The 23,792-nt window shown below is 39.6% G+C and overlaps 1 protein-coding gene across 5 annotated transcripts in view; it reads right to left on the bottom strand.

The window, feature by feature from the left end:
• Positions 1–1,002: 1,002 nt before the first annotated feature.
• CLCN3 (chloride voltage-gated channel 3) overlaps positions 1,003–23,792 on the bottom strand; it is an 86,091-nt gene continuing 63,301 nt past the window's right edge. For 3 of the 5 annotated variants that reach the window (XM_053255382.1, XM_053255383.1, XM_053255384.1), the window contains 10 exons: positions 21,938–22,125; positions 20,445–20,567; positions 19,872–20,078; positions 18,088–18,168; positions 16,385–16,927; positions 13,236–13,422; positions 11,692–12,090; positions 9,727–9,943; positions 5,772–5,847; positions 1,003–4,350 (listed from right to left, as the gene is read on the bottom strand). In XM_053255382.1, coding sequence (XP_053111357.1) covers positions 4,192–4,350; positions 5,772–5,847; positions 9,727–9,943; positions 11,692–12,090; positions 13,236–13,422; positions 16,385–16,927; positions 18,088–18,168; positions 19,872–20,078; positions 20,445–20,567; positions 21,938–22,125 — 2,180 coding nt within the window. In that variant the 3' untranslated portion in view covers positions 1,003–4,191. The remainder of the gene's footprint in view (positions 4,351–5,771; positions 5,848–9,726; positions 9,944–11,691; positions 12,091–13,235; positions 13,423–16,384; positions 16,928–18,087; positions 18,169–19,871; positions 20,079–20,444; positions 20,568–21,937; positions 22,126–23,792) is intronic. The other 2 variants (XM_053255385.1, XM_053255386.1) reach the window with 1 other exon arrangement.

Raw genomic sequence — 23,792 nt, 5'->3', positions numbered from 1 at the left:
ATCTCCCCATGATTAAAACTACTGATTTGATTAAGTAGAGAGAAAAACCATTTACCTAGTCAGTAATAAGGATGAGCTTGGTTTTCTAACCTGGACTTTATATTTGTGACTGCCAACCTAGTTTCAGGCTCCCAAGTTTATTTTTGATCAGTTATTTTGCTCTTTATAGAGGCAATACTGAAAACACTGATTCACACTAGGAGGATATGTCGATGGGAACCCATGGCTGACATCCAGATTAATGCTGTGGGTATCCACCTAAAAATAGCATGCCAGTGGCAATGTTCCCACTACAGTACTGCATACCTAGGGGTGGGGGAAATAATTTTAGCCTATCTTCTTTTCCCCAACAAGTACTCTGTGCCACCTGAATTTATGTTCCTGAGGGTCATTCCTGCTTCAGTAGTGTGTTTGCATGTATACTTTTCACCCATCTCCCCTTTCCTCAGAAGTCCTGTGTGCCATATGTTCCCAAGACCCCTCAGGGACATAAATTCAGATGGCAGAGCACTTTTGGGAAAAAGAAAAGATCAGCAAAAATGCCCCCCCCCCATGCACGCTAATGCAGGAAGAATGCAGCTGCCGTAGGCATACTGTTTTTAGCTGTGCATGCACAGTGTCACTCAGGATGTTGACCAGTATTCTCATAGCAATCTCACTTAATTCTTTATACTCCACTTGCACACTAATTCAAAATTCAGGGAGAGACATAGTCAGTCCTGAAGAACTGCTCCAAGGTCTGAAGAACTGCTCCAAGCAGTCCTGAAGAACTGCTCCAAGGTCTGAGGAGCAGGGAGGTGGGCAGGGAGACAAGAGTTGGCAAAGCATCTGGGTCCCCTGCCAAAAGGAACAGCAGTGTTATTCCTTTGGCTGATGAGCCAAAAGAGAGTTTCCTTGAAGACACCAGAGCTCATCTCCTGAGAGGGAAACTCTCTTCCAGAATATGTAATTCTATACAGGTTACATATAAAACACAATTGAATAAAACAATGAAAACCAAAATGGTCATACAGAAATTTTTAATATGTTTTATAATGAAATCATCACAGTAACAGGATTTTATTTTACTGTAATGATATGCAACTCTACCATACTAGAATAAATAAAAACATTAAGATCAATGTTTAACACAGTTCTAGGAAATATCACAGATTAACAAACTATGCAATCTTAATGAACCACCAACTGAACTGTTATAAACAAAAAAATATGCTGAAACCCACCTCCCATCCTGTTCAACTTGAATAAGGCGCTGCAAGTTTTTACATTATTAGTAGTAAACCCTTCTGTTGTACAGCACAGGCACACTTATTTAAATTCCAGAAACTCTAATGCATCATGACAAGCTGAGACATAATTTATGTGCCAAAAAAGAGAAATAAATAAAACCAAGCAGGGAACAACAGCAAACAAGATGCATTAGATCGCACAATATAGATGTGAAGTACTAAATGTGAAGATCTAACATTTAAGTAAGACACACCAGGGGCATGAATAATTGTTGGGAGGTTTTTTCACTTCATGCTGCAGAGGGCAGTATGAGGTACTGTGAATGTATACACTATTACTAACTCGAGTGTCTTATGGAAAAGCAAATGGCTAAAGAGAAGTTTCAAACTGAACAGGACAGGAGGCTTTAAAAATAACCATGTTATACAAAACCTTGGTTTTAAAAGTACATGATTAGGGACAAGGGCAGAGAAATTGTTTTCAATTATTTTCAGCTTTAAACAGTGAATGATGAACGGAAGCATCTCAAGTTGTCTCCTGAACTTTTTCTATATATAGTCCAAATTATGTTCAGTTAACACTGATATATGCAATAAAAGACTTGAAATAAAAAAGGTATTCCAGATTTACATCTAAATAGCAAAAGACATTATTACTTTTAACTTTAAAAAAACCCCAGAATTGTTTGTCATACATATAGTTTTAACAAATTTTCAGAACACTGTCTTGAGTTCAATGAAAAAAGAAAAAAAAAAAGCTTAAAGAATCTAATGCACTAAACAAGAGGCACTGCAGAGAAACACCGAAAACACCACTTGGAAAAGCTGTGACCTAAGCAGTTATTACAGTTTTTGAAATCAGAATGTGGATCCAGTTAGCAAAGCACTTTCCAGTTCTAAAGTATAGATGAATTGCCACTGACTTCACTAAAGTTATTCTGGTGCTCCTTTGGCATATTTTTCTCAATCAATGTCTTGAATATCTGATGTTACAATAAAAAACGGGTTAATTTACTCTGGCCACAAGCCTGAGAATTCCTTTAGGTGTTGCACAAGGGTTGGTTTGCATGCACACAGTGGGGCTTCTGGTTCCTCCTCCTTCCATAAAAGCAGACTCCTGTGCAGGATTTCTCTGCTAACAGCTTTTGAAATTCCCAAGGTTCAAAATGGGCTTATGTGAGGTAGGGGTGTAAAGGGAAGAGTCAGAAGCTACACTGTGCATACACAGCCCCTTTGAATAATCTTAATGGTTTCATGTTCACAGTGAATAATTGAATATCCAACATGAATACCCCAAACATTAGGTGATGTGACGCTAGTGTTTGCTGTTAACCAGATCTCCAAAACTGTCCCATCCATATTTCAGTTTTATGAACAATATTTCAAGACGTAACCTCATCTTAAGCAGTTGTGGTGATGCTTTGCTTTGCCTGATAGATAAACACTCAAAATACAGATTTAACAGGGGGGAAAGATTTGTCAAGTATACTCTGTTCATGTATTTCAAACAAACCTTAAGCAACTTTTCAAGGAGCAACTTATCTGAATTACAAACGGAGTTTATCACTTCAACTGCTATATTTCAAAGTCCTTGAAAATAAAAAAATTAAATGCAATCAATGGTCACAGGTCTATAATTAAAACATGATTACATCATAAATCCTGCAGTGTTTAAATACATTGGGTCTCTTGAGCTTCCAGTTCTTTGTTTTAAAAAACAAAACAAACATTAAGGTTATGGCAATAAAGTGTCAGGCTGTGTTACAAAGAAATATTAAATCCTTTCTCCACTGGTAAGCTTTTGCCCATCCTTTGCTTACAGAGGATTCAGAGTTAATGTATAAAAATCACATTATAAAGATAAAATTAACTGAGTTACTATTAACTAGTTTGTATTTAGTATATTTTTAATCCATAAAAATATAAATAAAACAATGGTAAAATATCATTGTACATCTAGTGCAAGTTATGATTACATTTCTTTCTTCAGTGTCAGAAATGGAACATGGGTTGTTTTTTGTAACCGGAAACAAAAAATAATGGGTCTTAATGGGGGAGGGGGTGATCTCCAGTGTTTGAACATGCAGTTGTTAACAGATACACATTTATATAGATTTGTTCCTGTTCTTAGTAGAGTAGCAGAATTTTCTTTACACTGCACAACATTGGTGTAGTGTACCTCAGTGTTTTTGAGAATACAAAAAATTGCATAAGCCCAGGTCACATTATCTTGCAGCAAAAATGTTCTTCTTGAGACAGGTTTTGGCCTTTTAAGAAGCAGCTCACAAGCTGCAAAATTTCAGACATGCTTCATACAAGTTATTTTATCTGCTCAATCTGCTTTTGTGGCAGTAGATCAAAGCTGCCACAAGAATTTAATGATATACAAATTCTAGTTTCAAATGGCACAAGAAACACTTCCTTCTTGTGATCAAGCTCAGCAGGTCTCAGTACATCTCTCAATATGAGAAACTACCATTTCAAAAGGGCACACCAATTGTAAAGAGACCTTTTACTGCTCAGGAGAGAGACAGAGGGAAATAAAAGCTCTTCTGGAATGTAAAGAGGTGATGTAGAATAATTATGCATTTCATGAGTTAACACAACAACTGTCTGTGGTAGAAAGGGCAAAATCTTGTAGTCTTCAAAAGATGGCTCAATTCAAAGTGATCCCTCGAGAAACAGGGACTAACAATCAATTTCTTCAATGCTAAAGCAAAAGGGTACAGGTGGAGCCTTCCATCTTCTGACACAACTTTCCCAATGCACTATCATGGCAGATCTAGCAACTCAGAACACATCCAGTGCAGGGCTGCAGAAGTTAACTCCCACCCTATTTGTTACTATGAGGAATGTCCGTTTCCCATTTGTCTGCACTTCCCTAAGCCACCTCCTGAATTCCAACAGCATGCTTCTTCAAAACACTCAGCTGTCCTTTTGCACTGCAGAGCAATGCCTCATGCTAAAGTGTTGTGCTATTCAGCAAATGAACCTCCTCTTCACTTTCCTCTCTCCCCTCCGTGACTGAATTCAGTTGAACATTATTGATGCGGGGTCTTGGTTTGCCGTCTGGGCCATATGACGGAGGATATCTTTTTTTGTTATGATGCCAAGGAGGCGCCTGGAAAGAGAGAAAGAGAGACAGAAGGTGGCTAATAAAATACAAGGCAAAAGGAAACAGCCACGCTAAATTTTTAGCCAAATGCTTTTTGTTGACAGGAGCATAATGCAGCAAAGCTCAATCGTCTTTATTCCAAGAAACACATTTATTGTCATCAAGTAACCATCATTTTGTTAAAAACGACAGTGATTATTGTGCTACCAAACAGGATGGTCACTAAACAGTTACCCATTTTCATGATAATGCAACAAATAAAAGCTGAGCCTGTGCTCACTTATAGTTAATGCTTTGTTGTTGATTATCATATGCCAACAAAAAAGTAACAAAGAAGGACAAAGAGAAAAGGTGTGAATAAGTGATATTGATCCCATTACGAAAGGAAAATATGTCTGAATCTAGCCAAACTCAAAATTGCTTGATATTTCAATTTTGAGGTTCTGTCCAGCATACCGTTTGGGTGCCTTCATAAGAGCACATGCATATACATTTGAGGAACAGATGATCATGGATTAATTGGTTTCAAATTCAGAAAGTGAAAAAAAGGAAAGCCACATATTTTGATTCTTTCCCTCAAATTTAAAAATGGTGCTCTTATGATTTACATCTTACTAGCTGATAAGAATACACCAAGGAGTGAAGCTGTCCTAAAAGGTATTATCACAGGAGAGGCAGAAAGAAAGAATGAGCTTCTGACCTTGTTATTCTGGTTAGTAGTTTTTGCTGTAATCTGTTTCTTTTTAAGGAGGATGCATGAAACACTTGTGAAGTATTAGAATAAAATGCAAGTTCAATTAGCATGTATGCAGCTAAGCTTAACAAAAAATTTTAATAACTACTGCAGAGCAGCAACTAATATCTAAGAATACATGTAGCAAGAGGTGATTACAATTGCATCACTATTGGTGGTCTTAATTAGGACAAACATTCTTCTAGCAACCACTTTAGAAAAGTGACTTTGCAGTTGGGTAGGGAACAAGCAGAAAAGCTAATTCTGAAATATGAATATGTCTGAGTTTACATGTCAATACTAAGACGAGGTTTGCAAGCTGATAGGCAGTTATTGTTAAAAATAAGAATCCCAAGCGCCTAGTTCTGGCACATATTTATTTTATACCATTCCTCCAAACTTAGCAGGAAGAACCACTGTCATTTTTGGGAATAGCAGAATTTCTATTCTTTGATCTCTCTAATCCACTTCCTTGCATAACATTCCCATTTTCAGTTCTGTATCTTCACTTAAGAGTATCTCCCACAAATGGATTTTGCTCATGTTTCAAATTCACACTATTATCTAATTGAAAAACATATACACTTGAATAGGAAGGTGATTTTGTTGTTCAGCTGAACACTGAACAATTCACACGTTTCATGCTTCCTGATCTCTAAAGTGTCTAATGAGGAGATCTGATATATCTAATCACCAAGGGTTCGACGTGCTGCTTTAGTTGCTCGAGATGTTCTAATATGTTCTTCTTTGTGATGATCCCCAAGACAATCCTGAAACAGATCATGTTATGCTAATAACTGTGTGTGAAATCAAACAAAAAAAAAGCTCCAATCATAAATGAGAAAAGCGTAGGGGGGAAAAGTAAAATAAAAACATGGACTTCAGAAATGCTAATAATGAAAAGATAACTGAAAAATGATTTGGAAGTCAACTACCCTTTTTTCTGAGATTTAAAATCTATCACAGTTAGTTCAAAATGCGTATTACATATCTACAAAATACGTATTACATTCAACTCTGAATATAAACAATTTGAACAGAGATATCTGAATGTTTACCATGTTCACAGTCAAGATTTCTTTGTGTTCTGCAGCTATAAAAATGAAGTGCAAGAACAAGTTCAACTTCTACTCCTGCAGATATCTAACTTTTTACCAGTATCAAATATGAACAACCTGATACAATTCCCATCCAGCCTGCCCCCCCAATAACCCAAATTCTGTATTTAAAACAAGTTAGCCAAATTTAAAGGTGCATGCACTTGCTTATCTTGGATTAAAATTAGGGATGTGCACGAAAATCTTCGGCGCCGACGGGGGTAGCACTTTAAGGGCGGGGGAGGGTGTGCTCATCCCTCCCGCCGCATTTCCCCTGCTGGCGCGCTGTTGATTTTAAATCCCTTGGGGCGGCAGCGTTACTCCCTGCTGCCCCATTTTCCCCGTCGGCCGGAAGTTGCGAGCGCACATGCGCCTGTCATGCGTGCGCGTGCACACAGCAGAAGGGCATGCGCATGCACAACGGGCACACGCGCGCTCGCGACTTCCGGCCGACGGGGGAAACGGGGCGGCAGGGAGGAACGCTGCTGCCCCGAGGGCCTTTAAATCAACAGCGCACCCGCGGGGGAAATGCGGCGGGAGGGGTGAGTACACCCTCCCCCGCCCTTAAAGTGCTACCCCCGTCGGCATTTTGGCGCCGAAACTGCCCCCAGCGCAGAAACGTTTCGGAGGCCTTCATAATGGCCTCCGAAACGTTTCAGGCACAAGCCTAATTAAAATAATAGTAACAACAATAGGCATAGGAAGATGGAGGTAGGAAAGATTGTGCAAGCAGGGGAAAGATATCCTGTAGGAAAAGAAGTGGAAACGGTGGATGGATAAGGAGTTATGCAGGAAGCTGAAGCCCCAGTGTCCAACCCATAAAAGATCTGCTTAGTCTCTTTCATGGGTCTTAAATTTCACCAACACTACCTGTACTGTATATCTTCAAGCATTTTTCTCAAGCCAAAAACAGAAAGTTTCTTCAAATTTGAAGCTTAAAGCTTCTCATGCTGCTATACTCTACCAAGCACACAAAGCCCTAATAATAAGAAACAACATAATTTGCAACATTCTCCATTAATACTGTTTAAGGTAGGGATAGTCGCCAAATACAGTACCTAGCAACAGAGCCTCTTTCTTCCAAACTACAGACCATTTGGGGGGTGTGGGGGGGGGAGATATCCTAGGTGCCTTTGGAGATCACAGAAACCGATCAATCTGTTGTTGACTAGGGTTTTGTTTTTGTAAAGGCTACAGATGTGTGCTGGAAGTATAAAAAACATTTATTGTCTCAAATGTTTATCATCCCTTTCCTGTAAAGGCAGCCTGCAAAGAGTGATCCAAATTGGCTGTCTGCATAAATGTACTACAGGCCAGGAGGCAAAATTATGCTTCAAATATACATTATACACATCTATAGTGATTTTGCTCATTTGGGCATTTGTCCGAAATTGTTAAGTGGAATGAAATTTGGCTACCATTAAAATTATCAGATGCAAAGCAACAAATTTACAAACAGAAGCAAGAAAACAAACATGAATATAGCTGCAGAGTAAGTGAGCAAGCAATATTCTTCTAGGAAATTAGAATTCATGATTTGGATAACCTTCAACATTGTTAATAATTGTTTTGAAAGATTAGCGCTTTTTAGTTCTAGCACTAGAAAATGAACTCTCCTGCTACACTGTGAAACTCCTGCCATACAAATTAGATGACAAGTCCAATTTCTTAAAGGAAAAAAAGTTATTCTCTATTATCCTATTGTGTACAAAAAACACTCACTGCACAGACAAAGCAAGGATATTTTAAAGGGATAAAATCAGAAGTATCATTTTTTAAAAGGTCAATGATTTAAATAAATATAACTTAAAATACCATAGTGTACAACAATGGATTAGTAAGTAGTTAAAATGTTAACTTGCAATTTAGCTGAAAGGAATTCTAAAGACAACACTATAAAATGAGTAAATTTAAATTGTTGATTCCAAGATCACATAACGAAGAATTGAGACTAATGCTGTGCAAGGGGGAAAACGTTTCATTTGCACAGAGAGTGGGAAGGGAGACTTTATTTCTACTATCCCAGTGTGCCCTGAAAATATATCCCTGAGGATTTGGAGGCCCTCAGGGACATTTTCAGAGGGGCAACAGAGGCAGCAGAAAGAAGGGGGATAGCTGAAAACCACACACCCCCACACCTCTTACAATAAGTAAGCATGGCTTGTGCCCTTTCCCTTTTCCCCAAGACAGAAGGAACAGCATGGGTAGGGGGTATCAAAATGTTGTATCCCCATTAAGATTTTGAAAAGGCTTCCAAGGGAATGAACTGGGGTAGGTAGGGTGAATAGCCTGTGTAATAGTAGTGATGGTGGATCAACCATTGGTCAACCCCAACCAAGATACCTGTGGTGCATTAGTGGAGGGTGGGAAGTGAAACAATGCCTCTAACAAGAGTAAGACAGGGCTGGGAAGGGAGATCAGGAATGGAATATCATTTCTATGAAGAACAAAAGTAATGATTCTTGAGGCCCTGGTTTCTTGAATTCTGGTAGTGATTCTGATAACAGACCTGATTAGGAGAATAGCCTTGATGTTCAGTGGTTGAATGATCCTGGTAAGGGGCTTGAGGGATATTTTGAGGTACAGGATAAAAAATGTTAATGCTGCCTTGGCATGTCTTTCAGAGGTTTGGAACAGAGAAATAGATGGCTGTGGTCCAATTGGCTGCACAGAAGGCAGCCACAGTCTGGACCTAATTCTATATATCAAGCCACTTGGGGCAAACAGTGAACCACATTTACTCTAGAATTAGATAAAAAGAATGTAGAGGCTGTTCTTGCTAGGTAGCAGGGTTTGCTGACCAAGAGGAACTTCTTCCCAAGGCTGCTGCTGTGGCAGTCTAAGAAGACTGGAGGGAAAGAGTACAGACCACGCCTACCTGGGCAAACACTATCCACACTCCTTGGGATGATCATGCCAAAACTCTTGGGGCTAAGTTCTAAAAACATTTCAAATCTCTATTTCCTTGTTGTGCTGGTCATAGACTGTAATCAACCTTGAACTGAACTGAACTGAACATTTCAAATGAAGCTCCACACAGGCACAGATGCTATAGTCATGTGAATGCCATTGGTGTGAATGCCCAAAAGCCACAAAGAGCAAAGAGTAGCTCAGTGATATCAGTGCAATCACATATAAGATAACTGCATACATTAAATCCTTCATGTAGGATACTTTTGGACACTGGAGTAATCTGAGAGTGTCTCCATATTTTAAGAAGGTAATACGATTGGTGCCGTTTACTAGTTCTTCCCTCTGGCTATGAGGAAAACCAGTGAGTATAAGAACATTTCCTCATACCACAAATTGATCTAAAAAGATTTTGCCTAGGGCTTATTTTGGGTGGTGTGAAAGCAAGCGAAGAGTAACTGTGGAAGTGGGTATTAGGCATTGTTCACCAAGACTTCATCAATGCCTTTTTATACTGTTAGCACATGTTTATTGCTTTGAAGAAGCGTGAGGATGCCAGGCTTGTGGAGGACGATTGGAGAGAGATGGGAAAGGAAGCACCCAAGCCTTTGTGGTATGAGCAATTTCCAGCACTGGACTCACCCATTGTGTGTTACAAGGCACTGCCTCAGACCCAGCTTGCGAAAAATATCCACCACTATCTCCATTGGTGTGTGATCTGTCACAGTAAAAGGGCTCATATCAAGGATGCTTCTAAGCTTCAAAGGCCGGGGACTTTCTGCTGGAAGTGATGGGGTATGCTGAGCAAAACAGACTCTGGAACTGCCAACAATGCCTTCTTGCTTCTTTCTGGCACTTTCTTTAACAAAGACAAAAGAAAAAAAGAAAAATAAGGGAAGGAAGCTAAACATATGGTTAAAATTATTTATTATTCAACATATTTATATACTGCCCAAAACTTATGTCTCTGGGCAGTTTACAATAAAATACAAATTAAAACAAAATTAAAATGTTAAGACACTAAAATAGTTTAATGTAATGCATATTCAAAACAGCTATGACACGCCACTAGCTTTCAGCCCGAGGACTATACATTGTGTCTTATCATAAGTCTCCAGGGGAGTTAATGACCTATTTAATACAAAAATGTATATTGCATAAAAGCACAAATATTTAAACTACCTATAAATACTACTTATCAACTTAGCAGCAATATTATTCATAGCTGCAGGAAATGAAAGCTATTCAGGGCATATCCACAAGCCCTCCAGCAAAGGGCTGCTTTGGCCAATAAGGAAGAAGCTCCACAGTTTCAGTGCTATCACAAAAGAAAATCCATCCCAGGATGTCACCCACCATGCTTTAGATACTAGCAGCACATCAAACAGGCACTCTGCGGAAGATTTCAGTACGTGGGCAGATTCATATGGGAGCAGGAGTTCTTAAAAGTCTTCTGTGTCCAGAATGCTTAGGGTTTTAAAGGTTAAAAACAGCACTCTAAATTGGGTTTCGAAACAAGGTGTGAGCCAATGAGGTTGTTGCAAAACTCCATGTGGCTTACACCAGTCAACACCCTAACAGCTGCATTTTGAACCAACTGCAGTTTCAGGACACTTTTCAAACACAGCCCCATTTGTGTGTATCATGGTCTAATTTAGATTTGACTAAAGCATGAATCACTGTGGCTAAGTCATGTCTCTTCAGGAAAGGTTGCTGCTAGCAAATTCTCCTCAACTGTAATATACACTCCTGGTTACCGCTGCTGCCACCTGCATATCCAAGCATCTTGCTGGATTCAGGAGTGACTCTAAGCCTGATTTTTCCACAGGAAGTGCAACTCCAACCATGTAGGACATTTCCAGTCACCAGTATGTCCATCTTGTTTGGATTAAATTTCAGCTTGTTCGCCCCAGAGTTTTGCTCACTAAAGCAGTATTCTTCAAATTCACAAAGATAATGTGAAATTGCTTCTCTACAGAATACACTTAGCTTTACTTCTAGACTTCATAAGTTGAAGGAGTCATGGCTATGCCACAATTGCTGTAGCAATTGCCATGGTCTATTTAACGATTTTTTCTGTTTCAAGGACCAATATGATAAGACCTTGTAAGAATTAAGATGCATGTATCATAAACTCCCTCTAGATATCTGGACTTAAAATGAGACAGCCAAAAGTAGTAACAAAATGTACAATATACATTACTTAAATGCACAGATGTATGAGCACAAAGCTACAGTGACACAGCTCAATCGCAATATGTTTTGGGCCTCTTTATTTGCCTTTCAAATTTTTGTACAGCAAAAGCCTCTCTAGACATTTATTTCATTTTATATGATACAACTCCAGTGTTCATAAAGTGGGGCTGTCATATTTTGGTCTCAGTATGGGACTTTCAAGGTGGAGAAATTGTTCATGGAAGAATCTTCCCGCCTGTTTCTCCACTGAGCAGAGAAACAAACACAAAGCTACATCCAAAATGACTGAGACCACTTATCCACCTCTACCCTGCAAATTAAAGTCATTATCCAAAATGTTGACTACACTTGTCCTCATGTAAATGGCTTTGTAAAGGAACACAGACTTTCAGAATACTGAAAAATAATTACCTATTGCAATAGTTAGATCTCTCCTTAGGGCAAATCCCACTAGTCTCTGAGACTCTTTTGACATTATAACTGGGAAACCATTATAGCTGGTTTCATTGATCAAATTTTCTATGTCGTCCACTGTCATATTATCTTGGGTTAACACTGCAAGTGGTGGATCATTTCTTCGCGGTCTCATGACATCAGAAGCCAGTGTAGTATGAGTAAATTCTTCTTTGGCATCCAAGAAAGGATATCCATTCAGACGAATGTGTGCTTCATAGATACCTTCCCTGCCAAAAGCGTCTCCTACCCACTTGCTTGTCATTACTGCAGCCATGAGGGGCACAATGTATTCCAGCCCACCCGTTAATTCAAATACAATAACCACTAGAGAGACTGTCATCCTTGTTACACCACCTGAAAGAAAGAGGGGGGGGGGATAAATTATTATGTTTTGTGGAACAACGTATAAAGGTAATGAGGCCACATAGATATTGCATGTAATAGCTAGGTAACAAGCCAGTCACCACAAAGCTTCAATATGATTGCTCTGGAGAAGCAGCAACACACATAAAAGGGGTTTACTGATTAAATAAATAGAGTAACAAAAGGCACTGAAATGCCCCGAGAAAAAAACAGCATATATTGTTAATCTTAAAAGGAAAGGAAAATGGCTGACTGACTGATTTTATGATACATAATAAATTAAGCCCAAGACTGCAAAGCAGTTCGAGTTGCAAAATAAAGGTTTCAAAATAGTTTGCTTAAGTTGGTTTAGTGGCACTGATATTTTCAGTGAACAAATTAAAAATCACTACTATTAATGCAATAAGCTGATTTGAAAAATAAAATCATTACACCAAACACAGAAACAAAAAATGGAGACTTTTAACACCTTGGGAATGAAAATGGCTTGTAGTCATTTTTCCCACAGTCTAGGCACAGCAGGTGCTTGAAAAAGCAGATGAAGTAATTTCTGTACACTTCTTCAAAAGGTCAACTGATTAAACCCTGCCTCATCATTTATTCATTCAAGAACTGATCTGACAGCAGCAACACTGGTTATGGAGGACATTTGGTTCATTAGTCAATTTGAATTCCTGGGGCATCCCATCATCTTCTACATCAAAAGTGGCTAGATCGGTGTTTACATTCTACCACAGAGGCAATGCTAGAAAAAGTAGTATTCATATTGGTGAGTATGTATCTGAAACACTCATTTCCTTTTAAGCAACATTAACAACAATGTTACTTCAGAATGTTGGGGTTACTGTTGATGTTGACCCACAGTAAATATCAATACTGCATTCAAACAAGACAAGCTTATGGAGTCACAGCCACTGTGTTTTTGATTACTCCAGCTTCTCAGTACAGTCATTAAGATTATTTTCTCCCACATCCCACACATTTCCATATGGACACAGCAATTCAAGAGAACAAGCTCTTCACATGTGGGGCATACCCATTTGTTCAGTTTTTTCCCTTCACACCTGAACTTACCTATTCAAGCAACCTAAGAAGGGACTAATTTCCTTTTATTTGCTGTGTTACAATTTAGTTACCTAAGCATGCAGCAGCACCAACCATAGCATAGAGGCCTGGTGTTATACAGTCTGCTCCAGCTTCACACCACTCCTTGAAGATAAACCAGTCACGGTGATAAGCAGCAAGCTGTTCCACTGCAATTCCCACAATTCTCCCAGCTATTGCTCCAATGGCCATACTAGGTATGAACAAACCTGATGGAACCTAAAAAGAAAGGGGAAAGCCAAGGGAGATTATGACTTTGCATAGGAAATGCCTCACAAGCATTAATCTTAGATCTATCTATAGACCATCGGGCTATCTGAAAGCTTCCACAGTCACAAGCCCACACAAAGTTATTCTTCATTTCTCTCTTTCTTCTCATAGGAAGATAAATGCAGAAGCATTATAGTTAACCAGGGCTCTATTAACATCTGGAAAACAGCACCAGTCTGTGTGGGGATGCTGCATACACAGCTGCAAGAGAAAGAGTCTATTTGAAACTGTTTCAAAGACAAAATTAAATTCTGCATCTGAAATATTTTTAATCCTTAGACAAAAGCTGGGGATCAAATTTATCCAGACAGCAATGAAGACTGTTTATATATTAAAAAAATGTATATGCAAGTCATCTATAATTCCATCTATTCTTCAACTATGACTATATTTGAATTGTCACGAGACATTTCAGGGGTCTGCCTCCTAGATCTAGTGAAAAATTGGAGTGTATACTCTTAACGATTTGGGAGTCAATTCTACCTCTATTTGCATGAGAAAAAAACCCCATGAAAAACCATGCACAAAAGGTGCTAAGGATTGAAACAATCCCGCACAATGCAGTTTAATTTTTTTAAAGCATTGTTTGTTGTTTAAATTGTTTGCTCTTTATGTCACCTGATGTTTAGACCAGAACCTGTTCTTTCAATTTCTTCTGAGAGGGGTGCACAGAGGGTGAACATATAATATTTTGTCTATTTTTAAAAAATAGTAAATCTCAATTAACAGCAAATCTCTCACTTTTCTTAATATCACAACAACTATTTTAAGGGACAATACTATCCCTAAATGTTTACAAACCTGATTTAATTCCCCCCCGCCCCCCAGTCAGAACCTTCCTTGTGTCCAAGGCCCAATCCTCATGCCCAGGAAATGTGGCTGTAACTTTGCATGCTGAAGGTCCCATGCAAATCCCTGGCATCTCCAGGCAGAGATAAGAAAGATGCCTGCCTGAAAACTTGGAGGTTCACTGCCAGGCAATGTAGACAATACTAAGCAAAAAGGATCAATGGTCTGACTCAGTATAAGGCAGCTACCTATGTTCCTCTGAAAGTAAAGCTTGTTTTTTTTCCATCACAGCCTTTTGCAGAGGAATTGTTACTAATTCTGCTTTGGGGTCATTTTGACCCCATTCGCATCTGCAGGTGGCCAGACTTCATGACACCTCTTATTTAAGGACCTTTAGATGACCCCCTTTCATTGTAGGACTTTATGCCCCATACATGTTTTTCAGGACTAAAGAAGTCCTTACAAATTACACTGTAAAGACTAGTTGAATTGCTAGCCAAGGTTGGCCATTCCCTGCTGCTTCAGTCTATCCAACACTGTCTAGAAAGCTAGATACGTTCCTGCTGCTTCTGATTAGCAAAAGAGGAAAGGAAAATGGTGAAATAATATTCCATGGAAGAAACTGTGACTGACATGTGCTATGTTTGCAATATTTGGTTTTTATTACACGGTCATGTGTGTGCATGCACACATGTATACATGGTGGGGGAAGGGGAGGAATGTGTTTTATGTTTTAAAAATGTGGGGTTAATTAGAGCCCATACACTATTCTTCTTCTTGTGCACATTACACTGTGGGGTATTGTTGACTTTGATGTCCTCTTTGCATTAATATTGTTTTACCGAAACAGGAAAGTTCTTAATAAAAGTTTTTGTTTTTTACTCTCAAGTGGTGTCATGCTTTACATAATCCTCAGTGTCTTATTTTTATGGCTTTCTTGGGCTATATTCTATCCCCAATTACAGCTGAAAGTGTAAACCCTGTTATCAACCAAGAGTTAAAGGTCTATCTGACATCACATCAAGTCTGCACAAATTCTGTACTTGGGTCAAGTTCCTAGAAGGCATCATCCAATATCAAAACTAGTTTTATTCAATATGAAACAACCCACTAAGACATCCAAACCAGTTTCTGCTCTCTACAAAATAGTACTATTTGGCTTTAAGGCCTTTTACATGCTCACACCCACTTGTCATTTACTTCACAGGTCTGGCATATGTTACTTAAGAATTCTTATGACACATTTCAGTTCTCCAAGTACGAAGGATAGAAGTGTAGTATAACATGAACTCACACTAAGTCTTGCCAGAGTTCAACATTTTACAGCAATAGGATCTTATCTCCTTAACACTAGCCTCCTTCCCACTTGATCTTTTAGGTAAGAGAACACAACAGTGTTTGTTCTCTTAATTTGGAGTTGCAAATATAAAAACTTTGAAAATGCAAAGCATAATATTCCTGACCTCACCCAACACTCAAAAAGCTACAATTTGACTTCCATGCTGAATTAAACTTGATCCATATTTTACCAAATGTAACACATTATTAAAAAGCTAATTATCAATTTTAATGTGAAAGTCTAAGCCAATAACTTCAACCTTAAGCACAGGGCCAGTCCAGGCCTTGGTTTTAAGTGATATTTCATAGCCTCAGGAATACACATACCCAATTCTCTTTTGTATGCAAACTTTGGAAGAATTGGTACATGTAGCTGTGATTAGAAACAAGCCAGAATTGGTCATGATGTCCACTCCAGTCTTGTTTTAACTAGAGTTCTTCAAATAAACCATGATCTGAACCAGAAGTTTGAACTGGGTTCACATTGTGGTTTATTTCAAGAACTGTGACTGGAATAAGGCACAATCAGTCAGTTCAGACATCACAAGCAATCCTGAGGTTTTTAACTACAGCCATAAGCGGAATACGTCCGAGGCTCAGGCACAATGGGAAGGGGGAGCATGAGCTCCTGAAACTAAAAGATGGCACACAAAGCCAAGGTTTAATCTTGGCTCCAGGTGACATTTGAACCAACCCTCCGAAATTCGAATAATCCTTACTGAAGGCATGTGTAGGAAAGGATCAGGGAGGGAATACAGCAAGACATTCTTTGTTAACATCTTACCTTGATACCAAAGGTGAAGACTGTCATTATAATCTTAAATATAAGAGCTAAACATAGCTGCCATATTGCTGAATACACTCTAGTGCCTGCTGGGCGGTCAGCAATATCTACTATTTTACTGCCATTCATGTCGTTCTTGTAATCACAAAGGGAGGAAGATTCCAAAGGCCCACAGTCCGTGAAGAGTTCTTTAATAAGCTCACTGGTGTTGACTCGGGTGTATGGGTTTGGGAAAGCAATGACAGCAGTTATTGCTGCTACAATGATAACTTCCAGAACTGGATACTTTCCAAATTTTGTTGATTTGCGCCGGCGACACCATGCGATGTTTGCACGTATGAAAAATGCTCCCCATAGCCCACCAAATACCCCCAGAAGAATGAAGGGTAATAGTTCAAATAGGTACCATGGGGTATGGTACTCAACATAAAAAAGAACTAGGCGGCTGTTACCAAAAGGGTTGATTGATCTCAAAACAAACGCAGCTACTAAAGCAGCAAAAAATGACCTCCATAAGGTTTTCAGGGGAAAATAATAGCTGACCTGCAGAAGACAAAAATACAGGAGAGTCTATTGTGCAAACTTGCCATCATTCCACTATATTTATAATCGTTAGGGTGAAAATGATATTTTCATTAGTGAATGCTGAACACTAGTTACACTCTGGGACTGATAGTCTGCAAAATTCAAATGCTAGTTACACATACTGCAACTACTAGACTGCCAATGCTGTAATAAAACAGGCAATGCTTTACGCAAAAAGAGGGAAAAGATTTATATTCAAATATTTTAAAATAGGGCAATGTATCACCACAGACTCAGCACCTATTCTCACAAATATAGCAGATCCAGGCTGAATTAAGCATGGAATGATGCCATTTTGCAGTGCCTTCACAATATGTCATTAATTGACTGCAGCAAAACCCACATACTGTATATTACACTACTAAAACAGTTTAATGGTGTCACAATAAATATGGACTGGACTGCAAACTAAATGCATGATAATTACATGGCTGCTTCATCATGTGCCACACGCAGCCTGAACCTCCTCAACCCATGTATTTCCCCCCCAATTCTGCCATGTGAACCCACAGATTTACACCAAATAACACTGGCGGAGCTTCACCAATTGATATCAAGAATGCCAGCCTTACAGGCAAATTTCTGGAATGAGCTTCTAGCAAATCAAATTCTATAACAATTAGGTATTTGCCTATAGCAAGTGAGATTAAACTCAACTTAAAAGTAAGGGTTACTTTAAATTAAATTTTACCATCATCTCCCAAAAAAGCCCTGTGATGAGTACACATGGAGTAAAAATGTGATCAACAAAATTCAGGTTACATTTAAAAGAGGATTTACTTCAGACATCATATGAGGCCATAGCTTAATCCTGGGTTTGCAAAACACAGCATTTACAAGCCTCAGACTCATGCATGAGTAGAGTGGGTTTTCTACTTTTATTCTCTGTATAGAACAGATCAGGATCTGCTGGGTTTGGACATCAAACCAAATCCCACTTTGTTCTAAACAGAAAACTTCCTCACTGCACACGTAAGCCTAAGGCTTGTGAAGTTGTACAGAGTCAGGATTAAACCATGGTTGGGTATGACACTTGCAAAGTCAATGTTCTGAGGCCAAAAGTGACCGTGTAAAAGTATAATGAAATAATATGTATTTTCTGCACTGCTTATACATACTTCCTCTAGGCTGAAAAGAACTCCACCAATTGGGGCACCAAAGGCTACCGACACTCCAGCTGCTGAAGCAGCTGATAGTACCTGCAGAAAGGATTACATAGATTTAGGTTGTGTGAAATTGAATTTTAAAACAGAAATAATTCATTGGTACAGCTTACTCACAAAGCCTGGCATATATGAGCAGCAGCAGCAAAGCTGGCTAACCAGCAAAAACCTATTCTTTGTGGCCCAGAAGAAACTGTCTTCTCTTAAGATTGGGAGGGGGACAGGTGCTTTTTTAAAAAGCAGCAGGATGGCTATGACTGGACAGGTGTTCAAAAATGCTGTTTCCAGGCCTGACTGCATAATACATTGGGATGTCTTACATTAGATACTGCAATACTGTAGCTCAGCCTGGCTGGGTCAATGTCTTCTCCCTCCAGAAAAAGAGCAAAAAGAAGTAGTGGCTTCCAAGAACATTATGTTTAAGGACAAAACAGAGGCAAGGGAAAAGAAGCTGTTATCTGACCAAGTGAGAGGAGAAGAGAAGAACGTGCATCCTAGTGCATGTTCCAAACTTCCAAAGAAGGGAAGGTTGTAAGTTCCCAGTGTGCCAGCACAATCTCATGCCCTAAAGGCAGTTACGTGATATACACTTTCCTGTGCCCATTACATGGGACACAGCTGCCCAACTGCATCACACTTGTCCCTGGAAATCCTTGTACCTCCCTCACTATGCACTTCTGCCAGAGCATGTTTGTGCCAGCAGTGCTAAGCACCCAAGGTCATACTCACAGCCCTTAAGATGCTGAACTCTCTGTGCACCTATGAAAGCCACTTCAACTTCCTAACTAGGTAGAATAGGAGCTTTCCCTCAAAACTAGATAAACTATGCCTATGTTATAGGATGGGAATTGGGGGAGGGGGCTGCACTAGGAGCTGAACGCCAATCCTACACTCAGTTACCACTGCATAGCAGTGCATAAGATTGGGCTCACAGGGCATAGTATCAATCAGTCACAGTTAAAAGCAGTGCCTGCATTGGCAAAATTCATGGGCGATTCTTACAATCATCCCAGACAGGCAAGGAGGGTGGGTGTGTTGGGGCGGCGGGAGAAGCCTGCTTTCCACTTACCTTCCCCCCAGATGACCAATCAGGTCGTCTTTGGTATGTCTCCTGCATGCCCACACGGGAAGCCCTGTTTGGAGCTGCACAGAGCAGGGTGGAGGGATCCGGGGCTGGAACGCGATGTTCCAGCCTCCGGGCATCCTAGAATGCAACATGCGGCACACATGTTGCACTGGGGATTTCCCTATCAAACGGGCATTCTATGTGCCCATCTCTGTGTCTCCTTGGGCCAAGGAGACACGATACCTGGTAGCCAGGTTAAGGATGTGAGTGTACTCTTAATATCAGCTAACAGCTGGGTTAGTAACAAGGTTAGGCAGGCAGGGAGCGGAGGGATCCGCGAGCATCCCACTGCTTCTCACAACCAGCCTGACCCGGGCTGCCCCTGAGAACAGCCTCTCACGGTTTCCTGAATTCTAGATTAAGGTAGAATTCTGAGTGGGCAAAAAGCTCCTAAACTATTTTAAAGCACAAGTACCTCTAGAATAACACTTCTCTCACAGATTCTCTATGGCTTACTATTTTATTAATACAACAGCAATTATTTTCTCCCTTGTTTGCAAAATATTTGACCTGAATTTGATTTAATAAAGTACAAATATGTTTCTTATTATTGCCCCATTCATCACAATAGTATATTCAAAGTGCATGTAATTTGTAAATCTTAAGGACGCACCTCTCTCTTTTTTGCTTCATTTGTGCTATACTTTGGAAAGAGGTAAGAAAAGATATTTCCACAGCAACAGGCAACATGTACAAGAGGGCCCTCTTTTCCTAAACTCAAACCTGAGGCTACAGCCAAAACTAAAGTGACTGTTTTTATCATCAAGGTCCACTTGCCCAAGTATCCTCTAATGATGAAGCCACTCAATATAGTTTTGATCTAGAACAAAAAAGAAACATGAATTTTATTGAAAGAGAAACCCCCCTCTTTTAAATTAATTTGTGAATAAAAACATGTAACTTGCATGGCACAGTTAAACACTTATTAAAATCAAAAGGATATACTCAGTGGCAATCCTCAACACACACATTCAGTTTCAACCGCTTTATTTTTATATACCACTGTTTACAGAAAATAAATTTATACGCTACAACATTTCTCCTCGTGAAAACTCTTCCTCTTGAACTTCACCATACAGAGGTGAAGATAACAATACTACTACTACTACTACAATATTTATATACCGCTCGTCAACCAACGTTCTCAAAGCGGATTACATAGAAAAAGAAATACTGCAAACCTTACCTCTGGAATCCCAGAGCCACAAGCATAAGGTGCAAACACCTTCACCAGAGAAACAGCAAGGAAAGCAAAGCTCAATGCCCAGAAAATATATGTTATGTAGTTCATTATGTAAGAGCCTGGACCCTAAAAGAAAAAACAAACAGAATGAAAGTCTGGCACACTAGTTTTTCTCTCTATCAATTAACATTTTGGCAGAAACAGGCTCTTCCCCCTCCCGTTTTATTTATTTTTTGGTAAGTACAATTTCAGCATGCAGAATGGGGGTAGTATGGCTTTAAAAAACAAACACAAACACCAAACACACACCTGTATGAGTGACAAAGGATATTATTTGCAATCTGATCCTCTAAAATAGTATTCTTCTCCCAGAATGCTCTTACTTGGCAGGAAGTTATTGGTTAGTGTGTTGGACTAGGACCAGGGAGACCCAAGTTCAAATCCTCATTCAGCTATGGAACTCACTGGGTGACTCTGGGCTAGCTGCATCTCTCTAAGTCTAACCTACCTCACAGGGTTGTTGTGAGGACAAACATAACCATGTACACAGCTCTGGGCTCCTTGGAGGAAGAGGGGGATATAAATGTACTAAATAAATAAAATAAAACCATAACTGCATTGTGCTAATTGCTAGACCTTACCCAACCACCAGAAATGTAGCTTTCAGCTGCTGAACAGATATGGGGAGACGGAATCCTGTACAAGCTCAATTTGTAGTAAGGGAAAGTAAATGGGATCTTAGATGCTCTCTACCAGGGCTCTGCTTGCCAGGTTTAAGAGTCACTAGCTGACTCTTTAATTTACAAGTCACTAGCTGGAATACAAAGAACAGTTTGTAGTTTAACATGTATCGATGAGGGCTTTTCAGCCCCCGCATGCTCCTTGAAAAGTCACCACAAATGTCAGGAGAGTAGACCTTCTACAATAGCATTCTATGACAAACAAGGGGCTGCCACCAAAAGTGAAAACTGGTACATATGCACGCACACACACATGCACGTACCTGGAACAGAGAAGTGCTTTGTGTGCACACCAGGGCACCTTTGGATTCCAGCCATCCCCCCACCACCCGCACCTCTCCACTGCCAGTGCCATAGGATAATGCATCAAGTTTCTGACCATGGCTCTGAGTTTAAAGCTTTGCAAGCTCCAGTAGCTTCCACATACACTTACTGGAAGTGGCAGCACAGCTTTTCATGCACAAAGGGAGCTCCTTCTCTTCATGTGCACCAGAGCTCCTGTGTGTACATCTGGATCTGGCTGAGTAAGTCGAATGTTTAATAATCTAGATTTCCAACAGATTCATTTCTATGCACAGACGTATCAGGAGAATGTGCAGAAACAAGAAACCTTGGTGTATTTTATGTATGCCTTCATTGTAGGTTATAATAATGCAGATCATCATTACTACTTTGTTGTGTGGATAAAGCAGCATCCCTTCTGCACAGATGGGCAGGTCAGCAAAGTACTAACTTCATGTTCAGAGCTATACTCACTTCTGCTTGACCAAGTATTAGTTCTGCCCATGTTTTCCACTCTGGACATTTGTCTCGCTCTTCAAATGTTGCCTCATTTGATCCCCAACAACACTGTTCATGGTTATACCACAGGGCACGGAGGCAAATGCCTTCTTTTAAATCAGTCATCCAGTCTGCAGCAATATCTATCAACCCAGCCAATGCACCTGTCATAGAAAATAGAAATAGGTTTGAATTTTGAAACTATAAATACACAAAATGGTCATAAATTCACACAGAAGATAATACAATCATAAAGCATTCAAAAAAGTCATAGGGACTACTGTTCTCCTTAACAAAAACAAAAGTAGTTTCCTTGGTAAAAACATTCCACACACCACCCCCAATCAAATTTCTTTAATTTTTTAAAAATGCCATCACAGTAACAAGTCATTACTTCAGAAAGGACACTTCTAATATACTACATCAAATTACTGACTTAATTGTTCATCATACTAAAAGGGAGCCTTGAAATATTCATTGAAGTTAAGGAGTGTCTAGTGTTTTTCATTTTTAAGTTTTTAATTCCAATACTTTAAAAAAAATTTAACATATTTATATACCACCCAAAACGCAAGTCTCTGGTAGAACATGTTCAAACAGTGACCAGCAGCAAGTAAACTGCACATTTTACAAACATATAATGTCAAGTTAGTAGTTCTGAAATGATATATGTTCACATTTAAACAAAACAGTAACTTCTGTACTAACACATCCAATTATTTACAGCTTGAAATAATGGATTCTGATGTTTAAGACAGCATATTATTGATTTCCAATCTCTGTTAATCTATATAGATTAATGGCTTGGGACCTGAATATCAGGGGCTGATCTTCCCTCTGTGTCACTGCGTGAACATCCCCTGTAGAAGAAGGAATCTTACATGCAAAAGCGTACTGTATATATGGTTCCTGAGACTGCATTTCTATATCCACTAACAGGGATGTGCATGAAACTGATTTTGCAACATTTTGACCTTGAAACGAAACGCAAAATGGTCGAAACAGCGGCCAAAACAGCTGTTTCGATGAAAGACTCAAAACGTTTTGAGTGTTCCGGCCATAGGGAACAATGGGGAACCTGAAGACACCCCATCGTTCCCCATGGGTAGCTCCTAGGGACACCAAAGTGGGTTGGGTGCTACCTACCACCCAACCAACCCACAAAGGTATTGGCCAAGTGGTGATTTTTATTTTTAATCTTTCTCCAAAAACCCCATAGGATTCTGGGGAAAGGTTAAAAATGGGCCTGCTTGCCCATTTCTTTTGTGGGTTGGTTGGGCAGCAGGTAGTATCCATCATGTCCTACTGCACAACCCACTTTGATGTCCCTAGGAGCTACACATGGGGGGAAGAATGGGCTGTTTCAAGTTTCCTCATTGTTCCCTATGGCCGGAACAAACTGCACTCACAGAGTGCACACAGGTTTTGCATTGCAATTTGCAATACATTTGGCAAACCTGCCTTCAAAAACACTGCAGATTATAATGAACCACACAGTAAAAGGGAATCTGTCCCTCCCAACACAGAAACTATATTCCAAACCGTCCAAAAACGGCCAAAAGAATCACTGATCCAGAATCCGCTGCCTGCACTGCACATCACTAGCACAAGTTGCTCTCTCACACAAAATTATGACTCCTTACTTCCTAGCATTGCAACAGCTGACACAGCTGCACCCTTAGCAAAAATCATAGCCATAATGAAGCTCAACTACAGCAACTTCAGCCACATTTTGACTGAGTACACTATACCTTGCAATGCAGATTGCAGAGCAGACCAAAGCATGGAGCTCATCACAGCAGTCACCATTACACACACACACACCTCTGCC

The sequence above is a fragment of the Hemicordylus capensis genome, chromosome 5 (assembly GCF_027244095.1).
Source record: "Hemicordylus capensis ecotype Gifberg chromosome 5, rHemCap1.1.pri, whole genome shotgun sequence".
Taxonomy (NCBI): Eukaryota; Metazoa; Chordata; class Lepidosauria; order Squamata; family Cordylidae; genus Hemicordylus; species Hemicordylus capensis.
The sequence above is the reverse complement of the archived record's forward strand: the minus strand, read 5'-3'. Positions and strand labels throughout refer to the sequence as shown.